The sequence below is a fragment of the Neospora caninum genome, chromosome XII, assembly GCF_000208865.1.
Source record: "Neospora caninum Liverpool complete genome, chromosome XII".
NCBI classification, from domain to species: domain Eukaryota; phylum Apicomplexa; class Conoidasida; order Eucoccidiorida; family Sarcocystidae; genus Neospora; species Neospora caninum.
The window spans coordinates 6,434,072-6,459,934 of record NC_018398.1 but is presented as its reverse complement, the minus strand read 5'-3'; the positions used below and the strand labels follow the sequence as shown (position 1 = coordinate 6,459,934).

The following is a 25,863-nucleotide window of genomic DNA, read 5'->3' as shown; positions in this document are numbered from 1 at the left end:
CTAGTGTCTACGTCGGATCGTCCTGGAAATGATGCGCAAATGTGCTGGGCTTGTGGATATTTCATACATAGCTAACTGATAGAGGAACTATGCGTGCGACGTCGACGGCGAACATTGTGATTTGGAACGAGGTAGAACGGTCACGAAGGATTTAGACTTGATACGGTTTCCAAGGAAATGCGGAAAGCGTACACCGTTCAGAGAGGGTTTCTACACAAAAAGAGAGAAGTTTCACAAGCGTCCACAACCGCGTTTCACATCGGGTGTGCACTTTCATCCACGCTTGAAAACACGCAACCTTTCACGTTCCTGCTTTTTGCACAACATATTAGGAGGGAGAAAGGCGTAGGGCCACAAGCTACTTAAGAAGCCGTATCTTTGATCTTCTGCCCTGCATGTGAAGCCGCGTCTTTAGTGGCCCTCGTCGCATCACTGGCTTTCTGCCCAGTAGCTCTTGCGGCATCTCTCGCCATTTCCACCGCAGATTTGCCGGTGTTAGAAGCACCCTCAGCGATGTTGGAGGCGGTCTCGCCGATCTTTTCTCCGGCGCTATGGGCGTAGTCCTTCACAGTTTCCATGGCGTTGCTTGTCGCGTCACCGATTTTCATTCCCGCACTGGAAAAATAGTCGCCAGCCTGTTCTGTTGCGGAGCTGGTACTCTCCTTGGCCGAGAGTCCGGTGTCATACGCTCCTTCTTTCGCGGAAGACGCCAAGGACATCGCTTGTTCTTTCGCATTTCTTGCTTGGTCTGCCATTGTCACTACTATTAAAAGACGTCGACAGAAGTCGTTGAAGTGCAATGTACAAAAGACGACACAGCAACCTGCATAGAGAAACGTACAACTAAAAAAAAACTAGTGGTCACTCTCTGGCTTAGATTCCTGTTCGCCGGACTGCTGTCGCCATCAGCTGCCTGCGAGCCGGGCAGCCCCTGATGTTCGTTTCATACGAGCAAACTCGGCGACTAGTAAGGCGATCCGCAGCATGCGGTCGAGGCAACAAGCTGGATAGAGTTCGGCTGGAGGATGTTGCGAGGCGCATTTTGGCACACCCTTTTAGATATCTATTCGCTGCCCGAAGCCTCCTGTCAGGATGAGCCTCCATGGATCGTGTTTTATCGAGGATTCCACTGGATCTCAGGTGGCACTAGGGCAACCAAACACGTAGGGGGATCCAAAACAAAAAAACATGAAAAAAGCCTGTGTTGACCGAGCAGCCCAAATGCGAGTACTAACAGGTCAATTGATGGTGAATGAGGAAGGTACGTTTTCCGAAGGCACGATTTGCTGTGGGAAACTTTTAGGACGATTAGGGTAGTCACGGCTTTGCCAGAGGCTACTGATACTGCATTCGATGCTAGAACTCCACTTGTATCGGTATGAGTAGTGTTCAATTTGTGTTTGCAAGGCGTCTCGTCTAGACTGCCGTTGTTGCTAGTGCGCGGGTAGATTCTGCGTCTGCTGCTGGTACACCTTGAACCGTCTTGATGTACCCTATATCAAAATGCCTCGCTTTTTTGGCTGTTCATGCGGATATAATAGTTAAGCGAACACTGGGAATTCAAAGTACGATGCATTGCAACCAGAGGAACCTTTTTCAATGTGGACGGCATTTGTACTGCCAACTCGGATCAGGCGCACGGAAAAAGGCAGCTTTACTCAACAGTAGTGATGACTGTTCTGTGCCGCTGTTTGTTTTCAACTGTCCTTTATCACCATCATTCGGAGGACGGGCCTTTAAAAGACTGGATATTTAGGGAGCTTCGGCTGTTTCCGGTTCTTAGGCTTCCGCACTGTCTCGCCGTACTGTTACTTTGCCCGAGTCTGCTGTCGGGGGACTGCTTGGCCTGTTAGAGGAGTGTCGGCGCTCGCCACCCGCGCCGAAGTCGAACTGCTGAAGGCTGCTGCTCCGAGACTGAATTCACACTGTGCGGTCTTGACGCGGCATGCCAGCGATGAATCGGATAAGTTAATTAATCATAAGAGCTGGGAGGAAGTGCTCATCTCTCTTAAGAGCCACAACGATTGCCACGTTCCCGTCGGTCGCTCACATCCCAGTGGGGTCACCGGCTCGGAGAGAGAGACGACCAGCTGAGCGACTCGGCAGGACCCGTTCCGTCGCCTAAAAAACCATCTCTGCAGAGGCGTGTGCGTCTGTCTGCTTGGCCTCGATATACGATTTCCCAGTATCCTGTGCTTGCTTTGTAAGTCTGTTCGTCAGTGGGGATGTGCTTCAGAAACACGTTCTCGCATTTGTTTCCCAGGGGCCACTGTTGCCGCCCATCGTCCCACTCACGGGATGGAAGGAAAGAAGACATTGTGAGAATCTGGCTTGGCCCACTGCCAATCGATGTTTTGTTACTTGAAGATCGAAAACACACCTTTTGTCGTTTGAGTTTGTGCACAGGTTTCAAGTGCGCGACAGTGCGACAGTTTTACTGTTTTGCGTCCTACTCGTCGTCGTCGAAAAATCGGTCCCCATTTTTGGAGCGGAAAATCTGCTGAGCTGCTGTTGTGTTGGCACAAGACGAAGCACGTTGCTCTGGAGTTTGTTTGCTTCGCGCAATTTGTTCGCTATATTTTCGTTGCTTTTCACTAACTTTTCTGAATTGAATGATGTCGACCCCTGTCGCAGTATCCCCTCCATTTACTCTGGTCACACCAACAGTACCGCCCCCCCCCACAACAGACTTAGCATCTCTATCGGCGCGAAATGCTGGAGTATGCTGCTTCAGAAACAATTCCTCTCTGCCTATTCTTTCCTTTCTCCATAATGAAGCGGATTCCCTCAAAAGTGCCGTGCGAACATCCACGGCATCCGGCGGAGGTGTATCTCCCCGTGCCACGGGCTTACGGGTGTATGAGGATCCGGCTGAACGTCATCCGCAGCGTCTACCACACATAAGCAGGCAAAAGACACAGATTACGTTACCAGCAGCTTATGGATCTACCGCTTCATCGTCGCACTCTCGCCATACCAGGCCAGATGTGGCAGGAGTGATACATAGGTATGAGAGGATATTCCATGCCCGGCTCTCCCACGGACTGCATGACCCGTTTGGGAATGTCGCTTCTTCACAATCTTCAGGTTCTTCGCATCCACGCTCATCGTCAGTAACAGATCCTTTTCATGCATCCTTTGTACCGGTGGCAGGTTTGAGCGGAGATTACCCCGTGAATTTATCGCGTCACGGAGATGTGCAGGAAGTATACCCCAATCTCAGTTCTTTTCTTGATACAGCAGCTGTGCGGCACTCTCTGCAACTCACTGCATCGCTGCGTTTTGACAAAGATGCACGACAGTGGCATCTTGAGAGAGAAGACTTGCTCCGGGAGCTGCGACGTATCCCGCCTCTGCACATCGACGAAGCTCTAGGAGAGGCCGGCGCACGTACTTGTAGGGGGACACTCACAAATGGAGACCTATCAGCGCTTCCTCTCAAAAGGATACCTCCTCTTCTCCAAAACCCCGTCCTGACTGCTCCAGAGTACCGTCTGATAAAGTTTCTCTCGGTTCTCCAGCACAGGCAATTCCCTGTCGGTAGCCCCAGGGACACAAAATTGCCTCTCCACGTTCTTCTTCAGTTGCCGGGCACAGTCGTGTCAGCCGGAGTGGCCATGCTAGAAGGAAATCAATGCAGTTCGATTTCGATCGAATCCGAGGCAGAGCAGCTTCAGCTTCAACTGTCAACCGGGGAGTCTCTACCCGTCTCTAGTCTGTGTCAAGTGCCTGAGGGAAGTTGTCACTTTTTCTCTCGCCGACAACGTCAACACTTCGCTGCTCTTTTCCGGCAGATTATGGGCTGTTGCCGTCTTCTCATCCACGCGCCCGGAGAGCGGGCGGCTCGTGACGGAACAACAGACTGCTCTTTCGGTCCGGAGAAGCGCGCAGACGACACCACTAGTGGCGGCTTTCTTCGAGCTCTGGCGGGAAACTCCCTTGCGGCGCTTGAACAGGATCGCCGTGAACAGCTGGATAAAACCGGATGCTCGAGCAACGCTACCAGGTGGTGGAGAGAATGGGGAACTGAAGATGCCTGTTGGTGTCCGGGAGCACGTGAAGTGTCGGAATTCTGGATTTCTGTTGCTACAGAGGAGTTAGAGGAGGACCGGCTAGCATGGCATCGAGAAACTGGTGACGGAGAGTCGGCGGAAGATGGAAGGGATGCACTTTGGTGGCGCGCAGTTTACTATGCCTTCCGCACAGGCGACCTTAAAGTACGATTCCCCCGACAGCAAACATTCGCGAACCGAGGAAGAGTCTCTGTATTCAATCGACAATCAGATCGCGAGACTGTTGCCTCTCCGGGTGATGTCGCATTTGCTGTGCAGCATCGTGGATGTTGACTTTCCAATGTGCTCGTGTCATGTCCCGCCGACCTATCGCAAATGTATGCGTAGTGATTGCTCGAAAGATATACTCCTGGGGAACACACACACACACGGAGACCTCGCAAGGAAGAGTCCCATTTCAATGGAACCGAGACTGAGGTTAGGTCCACACAGTTTCCGAGGCTCTCGGCAGCTCGCGTATGAAGCGAATTTTCTCCTCTGTTCGTGGTATGCCTAGTTGTTCTCTTGTCGCTCTCTTGTCCATTGTTCAGTGCCTCATCGCCCTTGGCGCGGGAGATTTCTTGCCTCCTGGAGGGTGCACGTTCCGACAGGCGTGCGAGGCACTACAGGCTGCCGCGTTGGAACCGGCAGACTCCGAGTGTCAGAGGGAGGCGGGAAAGGAAAGCAACGCGCCAAGCGATCGCGGAGGTTCCCTGCCTCCTCAACCACCTCTGTTGCCTTTCGTCTGTCGCCATCTCCTCTCTCTTGTTCTATCTTCATCCGTCGAAGCCAACAGACGCAACCTGCCGGATGTCGCGGTCAATGAAGAGGAACGGAGTGAGTTCGGTCTTGGAGACAAACCGTTCCGGGAAGTGGGTTTGGCCGAGCGCAAAGCGTCCCTTCTGTTCCCGTCCACACATTCCCCTTTTTCTGCTTCTTGTGTAGCTTTGACCATACGCAACAATCGCGGGAGAAATGGAAAAGGTGTGCTTTTCTTTCTGAACCACCGTTCGTGTGTCCAAGCTCTAATGCCAAACAGAAACCCCGCTGCCGTTTCCACGACCCGCCGTTGTACATGCCGTGCCTCGTCTTTTGTTTTCGCGCATGGTGTGAAAGGGTGACCAGATAAAGCAGAAGCGTGACTGGCAGAATAAGCGAGAATATCTGGGTGCTCTCCAGGGTTCTTGCCGCAAAAGCCGTAGACGCCAAAACCGTGGGAGGGATTCCTTTGGCGTGGCGTTTTGTGCATCATTCCTGGGGCGGAGAGGAGAAGTTGAAGCAGCTCCATTCCTGGATTGTGCTTGCTCTGCTTCTTGATTTCTCTTTTTGATCAGAAAATGTGGCGGAAATGCTCGCCGCCCTCCCCTCTGCAGCTTCCTTGCGACCTCCGTCCCTGTCAGTCATCCTTGGGCGGTTGCTTCTTCTGTATCCACCTGAGAATGTAGCAATCGGAGAAACCAACAGGACAACGCAAAAACATACCCGTCGGGCCAAGGATCCTTACCTGCCTCTTCTCCTGTCTCTGATCAATCCCACCATGTGGCCCCCAGTCAATGCCGCCATTTCCTTGCGGGTCAGTCTTTTTTTCCTCTCGAGTTTTTCTGCGTTATTCCACCTCCTCGGCTTCCCGCCTGTCTCGCGTGCGGCGTTTTTGTCGTAGCTCTGTCTATCGTGCCCAGCCTCAGTCCTCCGTTTGTGCACGCCTTTTGCTTTTCTCCCATTACTTTCCCATGCGACTCGCGGATTCGCCAGAGATCTGAGGCGGAACACTGCACCGTGCAAGACAGCCACCACAAGCATTCGCCCGTGAGAGGGACTTGCCGCCTGCGCCATGATGCCTCTTTACCGTCACGAAGCTGCATGGCGTGATGCCGTGGCCTACCTCTCAGGCCCCCGTTCACTAGTCTCTTTCTCGTTAACGCGTGTTCTCCCGCTTCCTGCTTCAGCCAACCTTTCAATCTATTGCTCATATTTCTGTCTCTCTTCAGTCTCCCTTCCTGCTTTCGCCATCTTTTCTTCCTGTCTGTTACTCGTGTTTCCGTCTTCGTTGTGTGTGTCCTTCAGCGTTTTTCACAGGAGGATTTTCTTCACTACAAGCTCCAGATGGCAGTGCTTTCATCCACTCACGCCCTGGACCCTCAGTCGGCTCTCTCCACTTCTCTCCAGCAATTGGCAGAAAAGTTTCGACGGCGCGGGGCAGCGTACTTCGACAGCTCGGCGACGGATGACTGTGTGTCGAACGGAGATCGCGTTCATGTCAATGTGGGATATCCGAGAATGCTCGCCGCATGCGGCTGTTGCTTTGAAGCCGTGACTTGGCTCATGGACAATGCATGCCTCTTCAAACGGTCTTCGCTTCTTCTTCTCCTCATCCTACGTGCGTGCGGTGTTGGTCGCCATCCGCTGTTGAAACAACTCGATCCGTCTGTCGCCAAGTTTGGTTATTCCGATAACTCTGTACCAAGGCAAGATCGTCAGCGAGAAGACACGTCGAGCTTTGCCCGGCTTGTTGAGAAGGGCTTGGAAGGCAGCAGTGTTTTGGCGAAGATCATGATCATGACAGTGAGAGAGAGAGACGAGAAAAAATCCAGGCGTAGAGCTGCGTCGACTCTAAAAAATGAAACAAAAAGCATTTGCAAAATGGTGTCCCAAACCAGTGGGTGAAGGCTGGTTACGAGAATACTTTTGTCGACCACAAAATTGCAAACGCATCCTCACTGTTCCGCTATCTCCCCACCCTGCGCGTCCCCCATCGTTGCCCTCCCCTCCCTCCTTGGGACTTCCCGTTTTCCTTGTGTTGCTTCTTACTCTCTTCCTCCCGCGGTCGTATTTCCCGCCGCCGTTCGCATTTGCTGGTTGCTTCTTTTTTTGCTACTCTTTGCCGCAGGTTGTGCCAGCGTCTCAATGGTGTACCCTGAGTCGCTCCCTCGTGGCCCGCCACTTTGCAGTTGTCTCCTCGCCAGCTGTTTTGGGCTCCCTCTCGGCTGACGGAGATGCAATCCACCCAGGTCTTCTCGATCGCGTGCTGAGAAGCTCGACATTGTCACCTCCGGAGAGTGGACCACAACGACCTGGCCACGAGCTCTCCGAGGTCGCCAACTTGAGTGTGGAAAAAAAGAACCACAGACTTCTCCTTTGCCTTTACGCAGAGATCAGAGACGATGGCAGACGCCGACGGGCTTTAGTTGAGGCTTTCACCGCTGCGTGGCTTCTTCGCGACTTCCACTCTTGTCTAGGTACGCGCGACCAGGCAAATGAAGAGAGCGCATCCGCGTTCGTATCAACACGACCTAACATTCGCAGTTTGAAGCCGTTCTGGCGGCTGTTCCGTTTTCTCTCCCTTTCCCGATAACGTGCGGTCACCCAACGACAGGAAGAGATTCGAGAGGGTGAAGTGCTTCAACATGACCAAGTCCAGAGTGTTCGAAGCTTCTGCTGATTCTGCTGGACTACTGGAGCGTCTCGAAGGATAGTTGAGGGTGTAGCGGAGGACGAATTTGGAGCCTGAGGCGTAATGCCCTTTCTCCGCACATTTTGTGCAGTCAAAGCGTGGGCGTACCTGTGCGTGTGGGAAGTGTGTACAAAGAGTTATTCGTAAATATTGCAACCTTTTTCTTTGAGTATGTGAACGGTCCCACCAGAGATCCTCTCCGAGGCGTTTGACGGCGATGTGTTCTCCAACTTTGACTGCCCACCGGACGAGGCGGAGCGTCGGAAAGCGAAATTCTTCGTGGCAGCGTACCCGCTTTTGCAGGTAAGAACGCGGCGTCCACAGTCCGCGAAAAAGAGTAGACGAGAACCCAACGAAATGGAGGACAGGCCGCCTTCCGTGTGGGGAAGCGTGCCTTGCGTTGAGAGGGAAGACGCCGCTGGAACAGCTGTCATCGTGAGTGTTCTTCATCGGTGAACAGTCAACACCTTAGGCTTGTATCTGCTAGTAGATGCTTCAAGCACTTTGCTGGGCAACATCAGCTTTCCACTACCGCATGCTACGGAGCTCCCCCTGTGAATGACGGTGCCTGTGTTTGCGCGCGACATTGGGGTGCGCATCTTGTCGAAGCAATCTCGAATGGTGTAGGTACACTGGAGGCAGGACTTTGTTGTTGTTCATTTGCTTTTCTCAGGAAGCTTGTCCCTAATTATTATCAGTTTGAGGGTCGCTGACCACATACAGAGAGGCAGTGCGCAAGAGACAGATTCAGAATTTTGTTCGATTGGGTGCCGTGAAAACACGGGGAGACACCAAAACGACGTGCTCGTACGTTTGTGTCTCTATTTTGCAGTGCTGCCTGTCGTCGAGGGAAGCACGGGAGCTTAACGTGTCGTGGCTGCAGGCGCAGATTCTGTGGCGCACACGCCAAAGCGAATTCCATTCTGCCCTCGCGCTGTTCACCGAGCTCAACCGATCCGCCGAGCCGTAAGCCTCTCCGTCTGGGAGAACAAAAACAAAATGTCTTCTCGTATAGCTGAGGAAAGAAGAGGGAACAGACCATGAACGCGGGAGTCTCTGTGATATTTCAGTTTCGCTACCTTATGTCTCTCGGACTCTCATGAAACGTTTCGCTTTACCGTCACGTGCAGGTTCCGCTTCCACATGTCCGTAATTGTGCCCTCCCCGTCATGTTCTGCCTCATCCTTGTTTTCTCCGTGGCTGTATTCTTTTGTGCGTTTCCGTGTGCACTCCCTGCTTTCATGCTCTTAACCTTTTTTTTCTGGCACGAAGCTTTCATTCTTGGATCTTCTTCACCGGATGCAACTTCAGTCTGAGTTCTCCCGATGGATGTCATTAGAATGTCCCTTTCGCCCAAACCTTTAGACCTGTACCACTCGTACAGTCCAGTTCAAAGCCCTTCCTTGCGGCGGTGCGACCGTTTTGTGTGGTTACTGCTCAGGTTACTCTCCCTTCCGTCCCTTTCGGCCGCTCCATGGGCTGAGGGGAGACTTCGTATGGCGAGCTCCCCCGGCATCGCTCGCTTAGTTGATTGTCTCGCCTACCTGCTTCTTCGCCTGGCCGAGAGGGGAGAGCCGGTAGGTCTCCTGCCATTCTTTTCGTACTCCTCTCTTCCTGCTCACATTCTGGTCCTTTGTGGCGTTTATAGGTGTGTGTATGCTCGACGGCGATTACGTGATACGCCGTGATACACGTAATACATCCACAGTGCATTCCATTTGCCGTTTCCAAAACTGTCGTCTAGCGACTTTATTTAATTGAGAGAGAGATGTCTACGTGGGATAGAGAAAGAATGGAACTGGGAATATATGTAGCGTTGTAGATGCTTTTTACTGATGACTGTGTGGAACGGTGTCTCCATTCAAGTGTTGAGCACAAATAGGAGACGTGAACACGAGTGGGAGTGCAGATCAACATCGTGACCGTCTCAAAGCACGTACCATGAGGAGCCACGCTGTACCAGTACCGAAAACTGCGTTGTTCAACTTAACCGGATGAAGTGTCGCGTACAGTTGGAGTGTGTCATTGCCTATAGTGTCAACTACACAACAGCGATAGCCATTATTATGCGTAATGCTCTGTGCTCTACAATTCCAAAATGTTCAGTCGACACGCCCGTAGTATAGCTCACCTCCTTTCCGCTATCTCAGCGCGTTTGCACGGCTGTGTCTCGGTTTCTGCTACTATGTATCTTCCGTCTCACTTTCGTGTTTCGGATACATGCTGAAGCTCAGCAAGTATTTCTCATTTTCTGTAATATGCGGTGTCATTTGAACTTCAATAGGGCCGAGCGCAGCTCCGTACTTTCCCTTGGACTTTCCAGCTCCTGTGGCTTTTTTGTGCTCTTTTTCTGTCCTTTCTCAGCTGCATTCTCTTATCTCCCACAAGCTCCTGATTCAGGTGCATGAGGTGTGCATGGCTCTGCCGCCTTCAGCTTCGCCTCGGCTTTCGAGGACTCGTGCTACTCTGAACGAGTTTTTGCGGCAATACACAGGCTCCGAATGCGCTCCACTAGTTTTCTAGGGTTTTTTGCTTTGGCTGAACTGGTGCAAAGTCTTATAGCTTTCCGTAGGCATCTCTTTTGTATTCGAGTAAACGTTTTTCCTTACAAAGCTCAGTTTGCACTTGAGTGCGCACACACATGCGTTCATAAATGCGCATTCAGGTGACGCAAGAGGCCTGATACCTGCTGCTTGGATATCTATACTTACCACACTTGTGTAGACAAGATAAAGGAAGGTGACTGGATATCGGAGAGTGTTTGGTAGATTGGAAGATTTCCTCGTTCCTTCGCTGTTGCCTCGGTGTCCTTTCTTCAATCGAAGCGTTTTCCTGGTATTCTGTAGATGGAAGAAGACCGCACTTGGCCTGGCGCCAGTATTCCGAAGACGGAAACTGTGAAGATCTTGTTAATGTTTCCCTTCAACATACGCAGGCATATGAAAGCATGCGTACATTTGCACATTTGCGTATGAGCGTGCATTCCTAATTCGAGTCGCAGTCGGCTGTGGCGGCAACACACGGTTCTCTTTTGTTCAAGGTCTCGTCATTCAATGTGTCTTGTTAATTCACCCACGGAGCGTTGACGCGCAAGAATCGAAAAAAACCACCGTTCAGCTGTGTTCTATCTGGAGGCTAGGTGGGGACACCGCAGCCTCAGCAAGTTCTCCACGATTCCGAGACGCTTCCGCCTTCACTGAAGCACGATCGCCTTGTTGCGGACTTCCTCTCCCAGTTCCTAAACATATAGCCGCTTGCTTGTAGTTAACTAGCAGAGACTGCATGAAGTCGCCTGAGGTCGGAACAATGCAACGGGAACGGGCGGATGACAGCACAGCCTGCCGTTCCACTATTCGGAAGTCAACTGGGAAGTCCCTCTCTTGTCACTTGCAACACGAAACTGACCCACGGAGAGGCCCTCATCTCGGCCCGTTGCTCGACTGTAGCGTTGTGCACGTTGTGAGGACGCCGTGATCATGAAGAGAAAGAAAAACCGCACAATCGACTTCGAAGGGAGAGCAGGTGAATCAATATCAGCACAGGCCACTGGAGGTCTGTCGTTCTTACGCCTTCGCCGGGGCGTGGCATTAAGAGCCCCAGTCAGTGCGCGCAGAGGCGGTCCCAAGCGTCCCCTTGACAGAGAGAGGCATACTGTACTGTGAGTATAACCAGTGCACTCTGATTTCATACGCTGTGTCTTTACAGTGGAGTGCCACACACAGTCGCCACCCCTCGTGGCGTGAATTATCCCCGGAGACTCGAGCGCGCGCTGTTCACGCTAAGATCCCCGCTCGAAGGTGAACCTGGGACTGGCGCAGAACCTCAAAGTGGGAAACTCTGTTCGTCTCATGATATGACGCGAAGGAAAACCCTGTACGAAACTACGCGCGGATGCACGTAACTATTCACTATATGCTTATATATATATATATATATATATATATATCGTATTCGTGAGACGGCCGCGCCCGTGTTTTTCGTGTGCAAGGCAAGCTTTGAGTGTCGCATTTGTGTTGTTGCTGCGTGTAAACCCTGTTCTGCGTGACATGCGAAATCGACACTTCTTGGGTCAAAAGGGTACACATCGTTCAGTCAGAATCGTAAAGATGCCTGTGTATGGTCTGGGATTGAAACGTACCCAATCCTCTCGCCGCAGTTTCGTGGACAGCGGCCTTCCAGAGGAGAAACCGAAAAGCGTGCAGGTCACAAAACGAGCGGGTGCGTTGACGACACTTTGGCGCTTCAGCTCGTAACTCCTCAGTTGTTGGGTTTATCCTCGCTGTCCCTCTCCTGATGTATTGCCCGCATTTTCCGCTTCGTCTTCTGCTCTGAACGCTGCTATGTTTTGCTTGTACCCTTGCCTTGCCCGCTCTCGCTTTTTCTAAAAAAGCGTGTGCTCATTGGCGACGCTGAGGGAGACCACCAGCACCCTTGAGCTTCGAAGTCTAGCAATAGCTACGTAGCCAACTGTGGAAGTTCCCAGTTCTTTGAAACAAAGAGCCCGTCAGGAAAAATGCGTGCCACGGGCCGATACACGGCCAGTCCATATACTGCGATACACCACAGCAAATACCGCAACCCTGACCCGCAAATCCTGGCAGCAGAGAACGACTAACGGAAAGAGGAAAAGACGGGAAGAAAGAGGTAGTTCTCTGTTCTGCAGGAGCTCCATCCCGTAAAGAGAGTCGCGGTCTCTCACAAGAAGTGCCCAGAGAGAGTTCACAAACTGGAACATCCCGCCGCACTCCTTAAGGTGCTGATTCCAGGAGAATCCCAAGGTAGGGAAAAAGGAAAGACAGAAGAATAGCGGGAACCCAACCGGGAGACAGAGCAAGCGAGAGAGAACAAAGGAGATGGAAGCAAGAGGGCGACAAATCTGTTCTTCTACTCTCCATTGGTGTTCCCCATGCGAAGCACGCCATGGAAGGAAGGTGAAGCACTGTGTTTTGCATGAGACGAGATGAACCGGGCACAATCGAGACTGGAGAGGAGCGACTGGGCGCAAAACCGATGAAATACGGAAAAGCAAAAGAAGTGGGCACATTGCGGAACGGAGGGCAACGAAGAAAACCGCATATCCGAAAGGACTCGACCATCAAAAGTCATCGCCTTCTTCGTCATTCGCCTCTCTCACCTTCCTCTTCACCTCGTTCTCGTGCAGAGTTGCCGCCATCTGGAACGACAAGAGCACCCAGATAAGGCCTATGCAGTCTACCTATCTCGTATATAAGCAAAGAATGCCCTGCACGGATTCACCTCTCTCCGTTGTCAGATCACTATCGTGCACTACATCTTACACGCACGTGCATACCATACTTTTACCTACATATACGAATGCATGCACGGCTGTGTATGCATGCCTTCACGGATGCATACGTAAGTGGAGACGCAAAAATAAAGACATAAACGCGCAATAGAAAGGGTGTTACACGGACAGGCAGGCGACGTCGGTGCAATGGACAGGCACATGAACATTCACATGGCACATGCCTCTACCCCTAACTTTCCTCTCTCGAGTACGTTGACAGAAGCACGACTCAAAATCATGTGAACCGGTACAAATCTGCATTTCTCCCGTTCTCTACAGGAACCAGCAACTCACCAAACTGTTGATAATGAGGAAGGTGAGAGAGACCGCGAACTGCAGGAAGAAGGTCTACAACAACAAACGGCGCCAAAACAGGACACGGCGATACACACTCAGAGAAACTAGACGCCGCACTCAAAGTTCGACTCATCATCGTGTTTCACAAACTCTCCAGCTAAGATGCAACCCTCGTTGCCCCCCACGACAACTTCGCCATTCTGCGGTGCCCGGCACTACACGTGCGCGTACGAATGCCATCTGTCGCGGATGTGCTTCTTGCTTCTTGCTCGTCACTGCGCCTCTGGCTGAGTATACAGCCTCCCGACACGACGGAGCAGGGCTGACAGTGGACAATGAATGGACACTGTCAGTAGCAGGAAGGGGCGACACAAAAGACGGTCGAAGGACCGTCCAGGCGGGAGAGACTCGAGCAACACAGGCACAAACAATGAGCAGTGCGGTGCCTAAAAAGCCGCTTATTGCTGCATCGCCCTGGTTCCCTTCCCCTCCTCTTGTTCTTTGCTTCTCACCTTCCATGGCATTCCCGCCAGGACGTCCAGCCACGAGCGACGCACGCAGAGCCCCTAAAAACAATTTCCACCACCATTCGAACTCATTGGTACAGTGAAGGAAGTCGTGGACTGCGAGGCCTTTCAGCGCACCTTCCCGTATTTTTCAGCTCCTTTCCCAGGCGACATAACTGAGAGCCGTTTGGAGTGTCTGCTCACCTCGAGATTTGACTGGCAACGCTGAACCAGAGCGAGCTGTGAAAAGGGCGTGACCGCTGTGCTCAATACCGCTGCAAGGGCACCCGAGGCGGAAGAAAACGGGCCGACGAAAATCAGAGGGGAGAAGAAAACAAGCAGCACGGACACCTGGAGGTCCCTACAGCAGGAACAGATACTCTACGAGCGCGCAGACCAGCCTCTCTGGTGCCACACACTCATCACACCCGCTCTCTGAATCCCGCGCATGTTCCCTTGCCCCGCGCGCGCGGGCATGGTAACCAGTGTCTTTCAACTGACCTCGACGACAAATACAAACGCAATCTGGACAGTCCCCACTGCCTTTCGGTTCACGGCTTTCGTCGCTCCTTACCAGCGAAACAAGCTCGCATGGTGTACATTTCAACCTGATGCAGGCTGTCGTCTATCCCGCCTCCGCGGCTGGCCCCTTCTGCGGCCGCCGGACGCTCGGCGCCTCCAGATCCTCTCATGTCTCCAACTCCTTGTGGTCTCCTGCTCTCAAATCCTATCACTCGCCTAGGGCTCCAGCGACCTTCGTCGCGTTCGCGTTCGCCCTGGGGACACGCGTCAGCGTTATCTCTCGCTCCGCGGGAGCTGTCGCCAGCGAGCGTGTCTCCGAGAGAAAGCTGAGGCGTAATTACACGGCTCTGTCTCAAAGACTCTGCCACGTCGGGTGCCTGCTGGCCTTGTGTTTCACAGGCAAAAGATGAACTTCCACGCCGCTCAGCACCTCGGCTCCTCCCTTGACCCCTTTGCTGTCGCATGCGGGCACCTTCGTCTGTTGGTGAAAACGAGGAAGCAACTGCAGTCGTCGACAGGTCTAGTCTTCGGTCCCTTCTATCCCCTCCCTCCTTTGCTAGTTCCTGCTTCGCGAGGAGACAGCCCTCTCGATCGTCTGCGAGAGATGTTTCTTGCCTATCTCCATTCGGGTCCGAACCCCGCCTTCCCCGCGTGGTACTCACGTGAGGTGGCCATCCAGTGCCCCGCCCTCGTCCCAAACCGAAAAGTCCACCTCGGGGTATTTGGTAGTGGGTTTGGGGCGGAATCCCTGCGCCGGTCACCCCGTCGTTCCGCTCGAAATCACCTGCCTGGCCTCGCCTCGCGAACGGAGGGGCGATGGCCAGCTGGCTGCTCGCGTCGTCTTCTCGCCTGTCCGCGGCGAGACTCCTCGCCCACACAGTCGAATACGCACTCTCCGCGCCTGTGCGTCGAGCAAGCATCGCTGCGGCGTCCGTCGCGCGAAGTGCAGGCTCCTTCTCTTCTTTCTTGCCCTCTTTGTTCTCGACGACGAAAAGACGCATCAACGCCTGGGCACTGTCGTCCACACACCGCGACAAGAGGAAGGGAAGAAGGCCCCCGTAAAAGCCTGCGACGCCGTCTGCCGCGTACGTCAGCCGGACCATTTCGAGCATTGTCACATGCAAGTATCTCGGGACGAAGAAGGAGTAGGCGGCGGCGAGGGGTGCGGGGAGGGAACTGGACCACGAGAGCGACTCGGGTGTTGGGGAATACGGCGGTCCCTCAATCACCACCATGCGCGTGGCGACCGTCAACAGCGGATACACTGCACACTCTGTGAGGAGCTGAAGAAGACGTGCAACACACCACACAACCACGTGAGTATGGAACGAGGCTACCGCCCGAGTGCAATGATGCGCACGGGAGTCAGCAAGAAAAAACACAGTCCCCAAAACGTACTGACCCAGGTAAGTGCAGAAGGGCTGGCGCAGGCGTAGTTTGAGTTATACCAATGTGAACACATAAGATCATCGAATACAACGGCAAGCTGGAACCAAGTCGTTCTCCTTACGGTCACCACACACCAGCATCCACGGAGCAACACTCTCGGGAAAACCTAAAGGGTCAAACAGGACCGAAGGCAGCGCGCCAGTGCCCGTGATCGCGAGTACGTGGGAACACCCATGTCCACGAGCAAACAAGCAAAGCATGGCGGATGATTCTTTGGCTTCCGCGGTCGACTCGATCGCCGAAACGAGTCCAGAAAGAGTACACTTCCGGGCGAAGGGCATTCGTTCCCATCCGCTGAACCGCTGCGTCTTTGTGTACTCTGATCGTGACATTCGTCCTCTCGTCTGCAACCTTCCTGGATAAACACCTTGTACACCCCTCCAGACGCTACGAAGGGGCTATCCGCCGGCCGTTCCTGTTCTCAGATAGCGCACCGCGTGAGCCTGGCTGCAGTAGACTCCTCTTGGCGACGAATGAGCGCCCGCGTCTTCCTCTTCCAGGTGTCTTTTTGTGCCTTTGGTCCTCTGCTTACCTTGAGAATGACAGGCGCGATCTCTCTTCCTCGGGTGTCTTGCCGTGGAACCCTGACCATCTCGGTCCTTGCTGGTTCATGCGTTCCGCCTTCTTCGGCCGGTTCCGCCTCCGCGTCAAAGCCGGCTGGTGGAGCGTCTTGGGCGACAGCACTCCTCTCGCCTCGACCGCTCTGGTGGGGAAGCGGAGGGACGGAGCGGTCGGGGCAAGTCACTTGGAGAGACGAAGGGAGACTCTCTGGAGATCCCAGCGCCGAGCGCGTAAGACTGGCAATGTCTGACGCGACCTCCGCAGCCTGTTCACTCGGATCGCGGAGGCTGTCGACTTCCAGCGACGTGTCATCGACCGCGCTGACAATGGAGCCGACGCAGCGCATGGGCTCGAGTGGCGCCGGCAGCGGGGCACGGCATGTGGAACCGCCGGGAATAGCGGAGCGAGAAAGGAGAAATGACGGGACGAAAAACGACAAAACGACTGCAGAGAGCGACACACACCCACGCAACACCAGGGCGGTCATGTGGCGAGAAGAGGTGCGGAGATGCAACGGCAGAGCCGAGGGGAAATGAAACCAACCACGCGCAGGGAGACCACCTTCGACAACGAAAAGGGACGACAGCAGTGCTCTCCACCGACACGATAGAAATAAAAAATGTCTAGATCACACGCGCTACGAGCGGTCGTGGGTCAGGCGTGACGCAGTGGATTCGCACGTGGAGGAACATTATCCCCTCGCTTCAGCTTGCGTCACTAGACAGGTCCCATCCTTTCGTTGCCGAAGATGTGGCCGTCGTTTCCTGCGAAAAGCCTCCACGAGGGCAGCATTTTTCCTTTCCTCCCGCGTGAAGTTCGCACAAGAAACTCTGCTCCTTTGGTTCCTCTTGGTTCGGGTTCGAACACTCCAGTTTCTCGGACATGCACAGCCACCCAGGCGGGCTTCAGCATTAGATCACATGCCAGCAACGGTAAGTATTTGCCAATCACTGCTACGGCCAAATCCTCGTCGGGCACGCTGGTCAAGCGTATGACTACCGCGACCTCTATTTACGTGCGGCTCTTCCTCTACACGCCGTGCGCGCCTCTTCAGCGTACCTGACGTGCCGTCAGCGACAGCGCGGTAGAACGCGACGGTAAAGGCCAGGCAGTGACGCAGCAGAACGAAGCTAACAACATCCCTAGGGAACAAACACAAGAAAGAAACAAAGAAAGGGAAGATGAAACCTGAAGAATACACTGGATTCCTGGGTGAACAATCCGACGCGTCGGTACAGCCCACGAGCACATGGGGTTCACTCTGCACGTTGGTGCGAAGGCCAGCTACATCCGAGTCTCCACCGCTTCTTTCACCAGCACTTCCAGGTCTACAAAACCATTATTGGTCCTTTGTCTACCGTGAGTATGGCTGGTCGTGCACGTGGTTGCCGATGGTAAGAAACGTTCTTTTAGAAACATCGGGTTCCCGTATGTCTGTACCGCAAACTGCTCATAGGTATTCTTCTTATTAACTTGGCACGGCCGCAGAAGTTCCCAAATTTGGATCGGGGCACGCACACGACGCCTGCTGATGTACGAAGCATGTCGATCACCTGCGAGCGAGCTAGCAAAGAAACCAGCTGTTGCGAAAAGGCTTGTCACAATCACTAGACCTCAGTCGCCACACTGACTGCACTTTGGGGAGAAAGCTTAGTTCTAGAGGGAAAGGAGAGGTCATCTCAGAGGAAACATGAGAAGCTACCAGAGGCCGGTGGTGGCGAAAGAGCAAAAGTGATCTTGTGGCCTAAAGCGATTCCGACGGAACACCGTACCGCGCTATGATATGAAGAGTTGCTGGAACGATACCGCGGAAGAGGCCGAGGAAGCCCTCTTTCGCATACACCTGAGAAGCATAGAACGGAAAGACACACCGCACGGCAGAGTTCCAATTCCTTCCCATCAGTCTCTGTTCATGTGCGTTTCAGCCTCCTTTCCTGTGGCGCTGTTTCGGCGTTTCTCCACAGCCGCCCTCTCCCGCCGGCCCCAACAAATACTTATTCTTTTCCTCGGCGTGTAAAAAAGTACCTACACACATCGGAATGCATGCACCGTTTGTGTGGGCACGCACATGACACACGCGTGTGCATGAATTCCCCCCGACAGCTGCGTACGCAGCTGCAAGCCACATATAATTGGACGGTCGACCTCAATGCGTATGGACAGGCATCTAGGTAGGGCGGCCTACTCTGTTGTTTAAATGCATCCGGCCCTACCAAGCCAAATGCGTTGATGCGCTCACATGCACGCACGATATAGACGAGGAATAAATGGGTAGGTGGACAAAGCATAAGCAAAGGCGTACCGTTTTGAGAGCCGCCGCAGTGAAGCGGAAGATATTAAGGCTACCCACGGTGGCAACAGCGCACTGCGAAAGAAGAGGCTGCCGGATAAACTTGCGCACATATGTCGAATCTCCACGAGCATCTGGTGAAGCGTCGTTTTCGTAATCTCGCAAAAGGTATGCATCCGGGCGAGGTGGAGGGAAGGCGGCATATGGCATGGGAACGAGATACGGTGCGCATAGCGTTCGGCTTTGAATCTGGGAACAGAAGAGCCAGAAAGCGCATAGACGAGGACAAGCCTGGTATCTTAGAGCCCGGGGAGTCGTGAAATCAAACAGCGAAAAACCTAAATGATATGGGCACGCGAGACGAACAATGATTAAACCGAGCGACCGAAAACGGGAGAACTGCCGGACGAACGGTGTCGGTTGAGTCCAGCCTTCAACCGCCCTTTCTAGTGTATCATCCCCCTTTTAAAAGGAATTGGGATCCATATGAATGAGCGCCGATCTTCGTGATGTGTTAAGAAAGTTTACGTACACGTCGATCTAGGTATAGACATCCGGTGCGTACGTGCACAGATAGGCACACATGTATGCGCGTGCATGCTTGTACACGCATCCACCCACGGACGTATACCTCCACGTGCGTCTACAAGTAGGGCATACGCGGCGGCAACTCTTCCTTGCATGGCTTTCCTCCATACGGCTGGTGAGTATATTGATTTGGTGCACAGACGCGCAATCCCCGGAGCAGAACTAACAGGTAAGATGGTTTGCATGGTCTCTCGCATACAACACCAGCGGAGTCCCCGGGGCTGCGGCGTTCATGACCCGCGAAACAACGCTCGGTGTGAACCGGCAAGACGCGTTCAGGCCCGAAGACCCGGCGAGCGACGGCGTTGGGACGAAAAACCCACGAGAGCGACAGACTCGAAAGGAACAGCGAGGATGTAGACAGTAAAGATGCCGGCACAGCCACCCTCACTCAGATGTACGCCTCACTGTGTCTTTACAGAAAAAACGGAGCGCACCAATGCAACTCCTATTTGTAAGCGTATAGATACAGCGGGAGACATGGTAGATATGCAAATGAAGCAAAGACTGCTACTACGACGTTACATTTAGACACATATACACACAGCTCCGGCCATAAGCAGAGATGCAAACCAGGCGGAGCCTCGAGGGATAGCGCGACACCACAGGAAGTGTAAGCTGCGTGCGAGTTCGTGCGGTGCCTACGGTGTAGAGAGGGTAGGTGAGGAAGAAGAAGCCCGTGAGCGAAATGCGGAGATGTGGGCTTTCTTCTCTCCCCGCATCAGCCATGCGGGAGGGTGCTGGCGCCATGCTCGAAGTTTCTTTGACAGCTTTCTGCGCCGGAGAGGCCAAACTCTGGAACGGCTGAGGAGTACATACACCTCAGATTCACGAGCCAGGAGATCTAGGAGCCGGTTCGGGAGGTGAACCACTTTCCCACACACATCCAGCTCGAACGCCTTTCATTGATGTGGTCTCGCTTGCCACAAGTTTTGTGCACGCACGCCGGCACGAGACGAGTCTGTTGTGCGTGTCCTCGTGCCACTGCATGCCCGTGGTTGATAGAGGAACGCAAGAAATGAAGCTTCACGGAAGGTGGGTTGGAGGACGCCAAAAAGCGGACTGGAGACCCCTCTTTCCTTCCATCTCCTCTGAAATTTTCTCTGTCGACACACAGACGGCCGCAAGGCCCATATTGCTATCCCAGTCAATTGCCTTCCGCCAGAATGGGTTCTCTTTTCGAGCGAGGCGCATGCGAGGCAGAACTGTTCCAGATGCTCATCCGACGGAACCCCGAAATATGCCGTCGGAAGAAGAGGCGTTCCGAATTGCCAAAAAGTCTGTGTAGCAGCAGAACCCTGTTCGATTTATTCAGAAGCTGTTTTATGAATCGAGAGACGCGACGAGACAGAAAGCCGCGGGAATATTGAACCCGGAGGGCGGCGGCGCATGCCCAGCAACTCCACCGTGAACGCTCCCTCGAAAATGAACAGACGCTGGAGAGGCGGACGAGAAAAATAGCGGAGACAGGACTGAGTTGCGTAAGGGGGGATCTTGACGATTCCGGAGCACAACAAAAGAAAGCAAGAAAAGATAGCACGGCGGATACACGGACACACACAGCCCGTGAAAGGTCGCATCTGTTTGCGAACACTGTTCGCTGTAGGGGGGCGCGGCCTACCTCACCGCATTTTTGTTTGAAGATGTGGGGGGCGAATCTGTGTAAGAGTGAACCTGAATTCACACACAAATGCCGCCGCCTCTCGTCTCTGGCGTGAAAATGGATGCCCTTAGGAATCAATCACCTCCGTTCTGTCGATTCGTCCGCGGCTATCCTAGACAGCTGGAGAGCGAACCTGCTAGAGACACGAAGAAGACTCGGAAGAATGCATCGATGTCCTCATGACTCCCCAACACTCACCTCCTCGAGCCCCGTCACCTTTCCCTTTCCAGTTCAGGTTGTAGAGGTAGAGGCAAACGACCTTGCGAGCGTTCGTGACTCTCCCACTCCCGTTCCAAATTCGTGGGATTCGTCTTCCGTCGTTTTTCGCGAAGCGAGGGCCTTTAGAGATCCGACGTGCTAGACTCAGCTTTTAAAGTCGCACGGACATGCACATGCGAAGCTCCAGCTTTGGGAGTGCCCGAAGGATTTCGCTGACGCTCTTACCAGCCCGCGTAGAAACTTGCGGGCGAGAGAAATCCAGGCGCCAATGCACAGGCCTCTAAGAGCAAGTACCCCCAAAGTATCAGTCAGGAAAAGAAAGTGGTTACATGAGGGAGTGCTGCGCCGACATTTTTCCTCGGCAAAGGTCTCCAGGGCGGACACGCACGGGGGCCTTAGCCCCAGAAGAAACGAACGAAGAAACGAAAACCCCGCTGATGCCCTCTTTGCCGATAAAGGGGACAGGTTAGCAAGAGCTTGTGATTTTCAGGTGCAGGCCTCGACGCCTCTCGGCTGCTCTTTGCGCATGTCGAATGTAGACCCTGTGTTGCCTTAAGGGCTTTTTTTTCGCGGCTTCTTCATTTCTTTTTTTTCGCGGCTTCTTCCGAGTCTACGGCGCCGGGACTGCACCAGTGTGTATCCACAGACAATAAGCCTGTGAACATGTAGGATACTCTGGAGAGCGCAGAAGGCAGATCGGCCACGCAGTCTCCCCAGGCATTGTACTTGTTTGCCTCCATGGAGTCCAAAGTAAAAGTCTGACGAGTGTTCTAAAGCGGAACAGATTTAGTGTGCATCTGCAACTGCCGGTTGTTGTAGAGGAGTGAACTCTTGCCTTTTGTCCCGGCTCAAAGGGTTCGGTGTCTCTGCATTGCCTCGTTGCCAACAAGGGCTCGTGTGCAGCCTCGCACAACACAGTTCTGCAAGAACACTGGCGGTTTCTAGAAGGTTGAAGTGCATGAACTCACGCAACGCAACAGAGCGACAAGCTTTCACTTTGAAAAAATGAGCTCCCAATCCTGGGAACATCGCACGAGGGGAACGAGGGAACCAGTTATCTGACATCCGACCGCGACAACCTACTCTATGAGGCAGGATACAGTAGGGTCGAACGGCGGTTATGACAAGACAACCGATCTCCTCTGCAGGTCCCCCCTCATTCTCCGAAAAAAGTTTTGGTTGACAGTCGTGGCTTCATATGTCGCCGCTCCCTCTTGCACTTTGCGAGTGAATTCACGCTTTCTTCATTGCTTCGCCCACGTGCGCATTCTCCTTAGCTCTTTCTCCAATAAACTCCGTGTCTCTCTCCCGTCCGCACGGCTCTTACACAGTTTACTCGTGCATCCAAATTGGAGGGCGCACCCCTCATCCGTAAGATGTGACAGCAAATACCAACAAACACAGCGAGAGGATCGGACGCAGCCAGAGGCGTTGTCCTCGCGGATTCTCTGCCACATGCCCAAAACAAGAGGACTCCAATAAAGCAAATTCTTTCGTCGGGGAGGTGCGTTCACGTCGATCCTTCCCGGACAGGGGGCGTGCCCCGTCTTAGCACTTCTCTCTCCACAGCCCCGGCATTCACCGGTCCTTGACGCGCTCGGACGAATGCGTATTCACTGGTCCAGTCCTCGCTTTCCCTTTCAAGCCTTCGTCATCACACCTCCCCACCTACAACGGGCAAGACAAGCTTGTGGCCATACCACCTGGCGTGTACATAGTAATAGAAGAAGTCGGCGTAGAGGAGAGTTTGGACAACCCCTCCTACCCAGCTCACGACATTCACATGAGGCGGCGACTCCGTGAGGTACCGGTAGATCCAGTTCAGGATGTACATAAGGCGATATAGACCCATGCATGCAACGTAATGCGAAGTAAGATTCTCGACTTCCCTTTGGCGCTGGAGAAGAAGCAGCTGAGGAAGAATAGCCACACTCTCAAACCATATAGAAAATGTCCAGCTAAGATCAGGAACGGAGAACGAGTCTGCAGTAACCAGCGTGATGATGGCGCATGGAGGCACGAGGTACAACAAGTAATTGAAGGAGTCCGCCTTGGCATCGTACGTTTGAGAGATAGGCACTTTCTTCTTCATGAGAAATACAAGGTACGCTGTGGACAGGATGAAAATTGCTTTCATAGCTGAGTTGTACACAGAAATAAAGGAATAGGTTAGGTCGACGTATCGACAACAAAAAACAATGAGGTAACACTCCTGCATCCTGGCAGACAAACCTGCGCAGTTCTTGCTCCGGTACAACTTGAAAAGAAGAAGAAAAATGGAGACCAGATGAAGCATGTCTCCTGAGAGACGAAATACGTTCTGCGCCATGTTGCCTGATGGTTTAACGGAACCTGACAACTGCCGTTCCTGTATGTATGAATATATATATATATATATATATATATAAACGGCTGCTCTCCAAGAGTCACACGTCGCCTACGACGAACTGCTAAGCAACTGCATCACCGTTCAGGCTTCATGCGCATTTATTTCGAAGATGCCGTGAAGCGTGAAACAACAAAACACAAGGACAGGGGAAGAGAGGGGGAGAGAAAGAGAGGGGAACGGAGGCAATTAAGAACTCCCCCTCACGAAAAGAGAAAAGAGACTCGGAGAAACCGACGGTGTGTACGCTGTCCAGCACAAGCCTGTCACTGTGGGACGAGCACCAAGAGATGGGGAATTCGACTTCGTCCCCCGTTGAGAGAAAGGGGAACCTCCCCTGTACAGAGACCCCCGAGAAAGGGCGCGAGCGCGCGAAGCCTCCGAATACCGATGACGGCGATATTGAAATAAAGAGAGATTGGAGCCCCGTGCGGTGTATTGTGCCCTGGAGGGAGAGACGAGCGAGAGCCGAGAGACACAGAAGGAATTCGAAAAGGGCGGAAGCGCCAGGTATGCGATGCAGAGTTGTCCTGATTGTTGAGCAGGCGAGAAAGTGGAGCGCACGTACACGGCGTTTTACAGGGAGACAACGGCGGATGATGTGGTACAAAATAAAAACAGATGCCGAGAGGAACGCCGCACCTTCGTCTGGATCCACAACTCCGTCGCTTCGAGGCAGCCAGGTGACACGATTTGAGGAGTACGGACACAGCGCGCGCGAGCGACGCAGGAAGGGCCGTAAAAACCAAAGGCCTCTCGAAATACCAAAAGGCGTTGAAAAGTCGAGACACGCACAGATTCACTGCGTTGTCCTTTGTGTTTAAAAAGTACAGAACGCGGCGTGCACACCGACGCCGGCACGGGATGTCTACAAATGTTTGTAAAGAACAAATATGTGACTCGCACACGCCAACAATCCGCAGGCCTGGAAAGACAGGCAACCAAACGTCCGTGATTCCTTTGGAGACTGTGGCTAAAGGCCGGCGCCCCGGAAACCTGGTTAGGGCGAAACACCCCCTCGAAAATGAACAGGCGGGTAGGTGTCGGAGAGCGAGAAGAAGCAGGATGGAAAAACTGAGTTCCCTGTCCGATGCCCAGAGAGTCCGATATTTTCGGGCGAGCGCTGTCGGTACTCAGAGGAGGCCCTCCGTTTCTGTTGGGGCTGCGACGGTGGTTCCGAGGCTTCCCACTCCGAGAGCTCTCGAAGAAAGAGGGCAAATAAAACTGGGCGCAGATCGGCAAAAATCTGTGACGGAACCAGATCGTCGCAAGGAGAATTCGATGGTCGTCTCCAGCAGAGTTGTGCACCGTATCTAATCTGTGTCTCCAAGAAAAAAACGAGTGGTAAGCACTGTTTCCCCGGCAGTCGTTCGCGATTTCCGCAGTCGACAGTTTGGGAGCAGGAGTACCCAATAAAGGCCACAAAGTTGTCCACAGAGACTTCAGATGCAGAGATGTAAGTTCGGACTTACGGATGTAGCCACTCGTGCTCGTTGTCTTCGTCCCTAGGACATGAATAGCTGAACGCGAGAGTGGCGAGCTCGAAAAATGGAGGAAATATCCCCCAAAACGCACAAAGCGAAGAGATGTGCCACAAAGCAAGAAGCGAAAAAGAGAAACTTCGCGGTGGATGATGCATCTCGCTGACGAGGATCCTCAGGAGCGGTGAACTCACGGCCGAGGATTTATCCCTCTGGTCCCTCCTCGTCCTAAGGTCGGGTAGATAAACGGGAAAACGCGCCGCCCCCCTCCGAGATTCTTCCAGCAGTCAAAAAGAGAGCACTGCACACAGTTGCAATTTTTCAACCGAGTATACTCGTCACAAACACAACGCACGCTCATGTCGTTGACGTCTCTTTTTCCTTTGGGACCAGGGAGGGAGATAGTGCTGGGTTTTTTTCTGTTCGAAGTGGACAGCAGGCGACGGTCGATTTTCACCGTGCATGATCCCTTTCTGCACAGCGTAACGGTGTTCGAATCTCGAACCCTTTCCAGCCACTTTCCGATAATGATTTTATTGCGGATAGCGGAAGGATCAAGACCGAATTCGTTCAACAAGGAAACCAGAGCTGTGCCAAAGACAGGTGTGTGCGAAAGACCCAGTCTACTTCATGTCCTGCGCCTCTCGGCCCATTTCTCCGCGAAGAGAGTGTCGAAATGTTTTTGCCTGTCCGTCGAATTGGCGATAAAACTGAGAATCACAACCATTTGAGAAGACCAAAGGCCTCGCGAGATGCTCCTACGAACCACAGCCAGCATCGACGGGGCGCAAGCACGCATTACACGTTTCCGGTCATTCCGTGTTCGGCAGTAGGCAACGGAATGGGTTCACGCACTTCACCCAAACAGTGAAAATTGAAAGCATGGGAGTCGACAGACCGTCCTAGTGAAACAAGAGAAGCAGGTTTGTGCTCGCTATTTCCAACAGAGATTTAACGTTAAACCCAGACGTGGATTTCATTCTGAAAGATGCAGCTTGTAGTTCTCTAGGCGTTTCGCCCCACTTTTTGCCTTTTGATTCCGCAAATTCTACACCTGTGCTTCGCTGCTGTTCCATTCCCCTCCCTTTCG

General features: G+C 53.1%; 4 protein-coding genes across 4 annotated transcripts; 1 reads left to right on the top strand and 3 right to left on the bottom strand.

The window, feature by feature from the left end:
* Positions 1–362: 362 nt before the first annotated feature.
* NCLIV_068675 (uncharacterized protein) lies at positions 363–755 on the bottom strand (the record flags this gene model as incomplete). The annotated part of the gene is made up of 1 exon (XM_003886420.1): positions 363–755. The coding sequence occupies one exon, from the start codon at positions 753–755 to the stop codon at positions 363–365; it is 393 nt and encodes a 130-aa protein (XP_003886469.1).
* A 1,860-nt stretch (positions 756–2,615) lies between these two features.
* On the top strand, positions 2,616–10,026 carry NCLIV_068670 (conserved hypothetical protein; the record flags this gene model as incomplete). Its single annotated transcript, XM_003886419.1, has 10 exons — positions 2,616–3,963; positions 4,093–4,217; positions 4,604–4,889; positions 5,387–5,625; positions 6,117–6,614; positions 6,940–7,288; positions 7,694–7,806; positions 8,336–8,469; positions 8,945–9,080; positions 9,868–10,026. 10 exons carry the CDS (start codon positions 2,616–2,618, stop codon positions 10,024–10,026), a joined length of 3,387 nt encoding a protein of 1,128 aa, XP_003886468.1.
* Positions 10,027–12,598: 2,572 nt separating this feature from the next.
* On the bottom strand, positions 12,599–19,746 carry NCLIV_068660 (conserved hypothetical protein; the record flags this gene model as incomplete). The annotated part of the gene is made up of 10 exons (XM_003886418.1): positions 12,599–12,676; positions 13,106–13,159; positions 13,621–13,674; positions 13,819–13,889; positions 14,189–14,462; positions 14,799–15,419; positions 16,118–16,590; positions 17,206–17,288; positions 18,449–18,685; positions 19,670–19,746. The coding sequence occupies 10 exons, from the start codon at positions 19,744–19,746 to the stop codon at positions 12,599–12,601; spliced, it is 2,022 nt and encodes a 673-aa protein (XP_003886467.1).
* Positions 19,747–22,560: 2,814 nt separating this feature from the next.
* NCLIV_068650 (putative endoplasmic reticulum retention receptor) lies at positions 22,561–23,235 on the bottom strand (the record flags this gene model as incomplete). The annotated part of the gene is made up of 1 exon (XM_003886417.1): positions 22,561–23,235. One exon carries the CDS (start codon positions 23,233–23,235, stop codon positions 22,561–22,563), a length of 675 nt encoding a protein of 224 aa, XP_003886466.1.
* Positions 23,236–25,863: the final 2,628 nt, after the last annotated feature.